The sequence below is a fragment of the Dryas octopetala genome, chromosome 8 (genome assembly GCF_963921425.1).
Source record: "Dryas octopetala chromosome 8, drDryOcto1.1, whole genome shotgun sequence".
Classification (NCBI taxonomy): Eukaryota; Viridiplantae; Streptophyta; class Magnoliopsida; order Rosales; family Rosaceae; genus Dryas; species Dryas octopetala.
In genome coordinates, this window is record NC_141373.1 from 19204917 (window position 1) to 19208579 (window position 3663).

The following is a 3663-nucleotide window of genomic DNA, read 5'->3' on the forward strand; positions in this document are numbered from 1 at the left end:
CTCTCTCTCATAAAAACCCTAAGGGTGTGTTTCGTAATGACAAAAATGCGTTTGGTTGCCGTATTGAGAAAACAGTTTTTGAAAAACACAAAATAGAATTTCTAGTTTATATTGTAAATTTAGAAACGACTAAATGATGTTTTCAGTGAATTTAGAAATCATTAAGAACACGGATCCAAATATAAAAAAATTTACAACTGAAAAAAAAAAAGAAACATGTGATCTGCACCTCCTCCCCACCTAGCCAGACCCACCTCCGACACAGAGCTGTCCCTGAGCATGGGCTGGAGGGGCGACCGCCCAAGGCTCATCTTCAAGGAGGGCCCCAAATATATATATATATATATATATACACTATACAATAAAAATATAAACTATAATTAAAAATATATGATTTGTACAATTCCTATAAAAGTGTATATATAATACCTTATTTCTAAAAGGCTCAAATTTGTAAAAAGCCCCAACTGATTTTTTTATAACTAACTAGTAAATCAATTTATGTTTTAAACTTTCAATTCTCTATTGGAGAATTTAAACATTAAAGTTTCTTTTTGTTAAAAGAACAAGATTTCTCTCTCTTTCTCTCTCTCTCTCTCTCTCTCTCTCTCCTCTCACTTTCTCTTCATCCATTCCTTGCAACGGATTGGATCTTAAATTCTATAAGCTTCAGCCCGAGAGCTCTTCTTTGATTCTATTTCAATTTGGGGTTTCTCTTCTTTAGTCCTCATTCCCTCTCCAAAAAAATTAGAGTTTACTGTAATTAGTTTAATTAGTTTGGGGTTTCTCTTTTTTAGTGTTCATTCCCTCTTTAAAGCTTGTATGTCCACTCCAAAGGCCCTGCAACCTTTTTTTTTTTTTTTTTTGGCCAAGGACTTTGCAACTTTAATTAGTTTTGTATGAAATTATTATTTTTCAAGAATATGTAAATGGAAAACATCTCTACAGAAATTTATAATATTTTTTTTTTTGTAAAACTAAAATTGTGTACAAAGAGGCCCATTTCATATTTTTGCCCCGAGCCTCCAAAAAATCAAGAACGGCACTGCTCCGGCAGCAGCCCTACCTCCCACTACTGCTCACCTCACCCATCTCTCTTCATCTCTCCTCTATTCTTCTATTTCTTTCTCTTTCTCTTTCTACCCATCTCTCAAAATATATACTTTGTAATCCCTTTATAGTTTCAAATTCTCGCTTCAATAAACAAATCAAGACTCTCAGTAACATCCATAGCAGGAAGCTCACGAGTCTTAATACCCTTATATAAAGAAAATACATTTGTTCAATTAGATAATAGGTGCTTATAGTCTTGTCTCCATTAATAATATAACCACCAACAACTTTTCCACCTCTACGGTAGTCGCGCGAGCCGAAGTGGGTTGAGTTTTATGAAATTTCTCTCTTTTTTAATTATATATTTTATGAAATTGGTTAATAATAATTTATAATTAATATCTTTTGTGAATATAATTATTTTGTTGTAATAATTAGTTAATATCAAATTTGTTTTCATTATTTTTGTTTTATATAATTATTTTTTAATTACGCTATTAGACGCCCTTCTTATATTTTGAGAATAAAAAATTTAATTTATCATTTTTATTTTACAATATAAGTTTTTAAAAATTGTTCTGTAAAAGGTTACGAGAGGTGTCCTAATTTTCCCTCTTTCTTCCTCTTTTCCCGAAACACAAAAACCCTAATAACAAACTCATACCTGCTATTCAGACCTTAGGGTTTAATCCATGGCTACCAGTAAGTCGTTCTTTCTTTCTTCCTTTTCTCCAAATATTGTTCTTATATTTTCTATATTTTGTTAATGGTAATGAAAAATTATTATTATTATTTTTTGGTTGAATTAATGGAAAATTAATTGGGTATGCAGGACTGCAATTTGAGAACTCGTGCGAGGTTGGGGTTTTCTCGAAGTTGACGAACGCTTACTGTTTGGTTTCCATCGGAGGCTCTGAGAACTTTTACAGCACATTTGAGGCCGAGTTGGCTGACGTCATCCCTGTCGTCAAGACCTCCATTGGAGGCACTCGCATCATTGGCCGCCTCTGCGCTGGTATTTATTTATTTCAATTCATAGTCAATTTCTTTTAATTTTTTCTGTTTTTTTTTTTTTTTTTCAATAATTTAAATTTATTTGCAGGAAACAAAAATGGGCTTCTTTTGCCTCACACCACCACCGACCAAGGTCTTTTTCCTGTCTTTGTATCTTTTATTTTTTGTATTTTTGAATTTTGTTTTGTTTTTTTTTTTTGGTCTGTTGGGTTCTGTTGTGTATGGTATGCTTTGCTTTGGTTTATTGTTACTTATTGAGCTTCTCTTGTTATTGAAATTTTGAAGAACTCCAGCACTTGAGGAACAGCTTGCCTGATCATGTTGTTGTTCAGCCCATTGAAGAGAGACTATCTGCTCTCGGTAACTGTATTACGTGCAATGATCATGTTGCTCTTGCACACACTGATCTTGATAAGGTGGGTATTCTTTTTCTACTTATTGCAAGTTGGCTTTGGTTATTTCATGTTCCTGTTTATTTTGCCTTGCGAAAAGCTGAATTGTTTCGTTGAAATTCAAGCAAATAACCCGTAAAGTCATTAAGAGTCCTTTTCATGGAAATCAAAGAGGAATCAAATGGGTGATACAATTTCCATTCCTCCACCAAAAAAGCATTCAACCCATCAAATTCTAGGACTCCAGATTTTTGTTTTTTTGTTTCTATTGTAAAATCAATTCTTTGGAAAAGTTGTGAGGTCAGCTTCTCAGGCTTATATTTTATTTGGATGTCTCGGCTGAGATATGCATATGTGATTGTAGGACAGCCATGAACATACTGCTTAAATAAACAAATATGCAATGTGCATCCCAAGGCCCTCTATATCCATCTTTTTAATTTAGCCGATGACAAACTTTTAAATTAATTTGTTTTTTTTTTTTTTCATTTATTTGTTTCTTATTTTTTCTCAGGAAACAGAGGAAATGATTGCAGATGTTCTTGGAGTGGAAGTTTTTAGGCAGACAATTGCCGGTAATATTCTTGTGGGAAGCTACTGTGCCCTCTCCAACAGAGGTGGCTTGGTAAGAACAACTCTCCTTGGTCTGGTGTTTCTGACGCATATTTGGTGAAAGGGTTTGTACTATAGTTGTTCCATCTTATTTTTCTTAATGGTCCCACTCTAAATCGTAATTTCAAAAATACTTGGTGCAGGTTCATCCCCACACATCTGTTGAGGATTTGGAAGAACTTTCAACACTTCTTCAGGTCCCTCTGGTTGCTGGGACAGTTAACCGTGGTAGTGAAGTGATAGCTGCCGGCATGACAGTGAATGACTGGACAGCATTCTGTGGATCAGACACAACTGCCACAGAACTATCAGTTATTGAGAGTGTTTTCAAGTTGAGAGAAATTAGGAAATCGTTGATTGACTCCTATGTCTGAGCTAATCTCTGTGCTAGTAATCTCATCGATGGTTTATGTTTTAAGTTCATATTTACAAGAAGTCTTATTTAAGTTCATATTATGGTTTATGTCTGAGCTTATCAATGGTTTTAAGTTCATATTCATAAGAAGTCTTATTTTATCAATCTTAATTATAAGAGCTCTGTTTTTCCACAAATCATGTGATTTTCCACAAATAAAGGAAAATTGGGGTTGCT

The 3663-nt window shown here is 33.9% G+C and overlaps 1 protein-coding gene across 1 annotated transcript; it reads left to right on the forward strand.

Annotated features, from left to right (window-relative positions):
* Positions 1 to 1654: 1654 nt before the first annotated feature.
* LOC147277811 (eukaryotic translation initiation factor 6-2-like) lies at positions 1655 to 3445 on the forward strand. The gene is made up of 6 exons (XM_086255726.1): positions 1655 to 1755; positions 1886 to 2068; positions 2156 to 2200; positions 2353 to 2483; positions 2974 to 3084; positions 3215 to 3445. Exons 1-6 carry the CDS (start codon positions 1746 to 1748, stop codon positions 3443 to 3445), a joined length of 711 nt encoding a protein of 236 aa, XP_086111852.1. The 5' UTR covers positions 1655 to 1745.
* The last annotated feature ends 218 nt before the right edge of the window (positions 3446 to 3663 follow it).

Bases quoted from the DNA above. Each gene is read 5' to 3' on its own strand.
- LOC147277811 (XM_086255726.1), top strand. The intron at 2,069-2,155 runs GTATTTATTTAT...ATTTATTTGCAG, and splicing joins CATTGGCCGCCTCTGCGCTG to GAAACAAAAATGGGCTTCTT. The intron at 2,484-2,973 runs GTGGGTATTCTT...ATTTTTTCTCAG, and splicing joins CACACACTGATCTTGATAAG to GAAACAGAGGAAATGATTGC.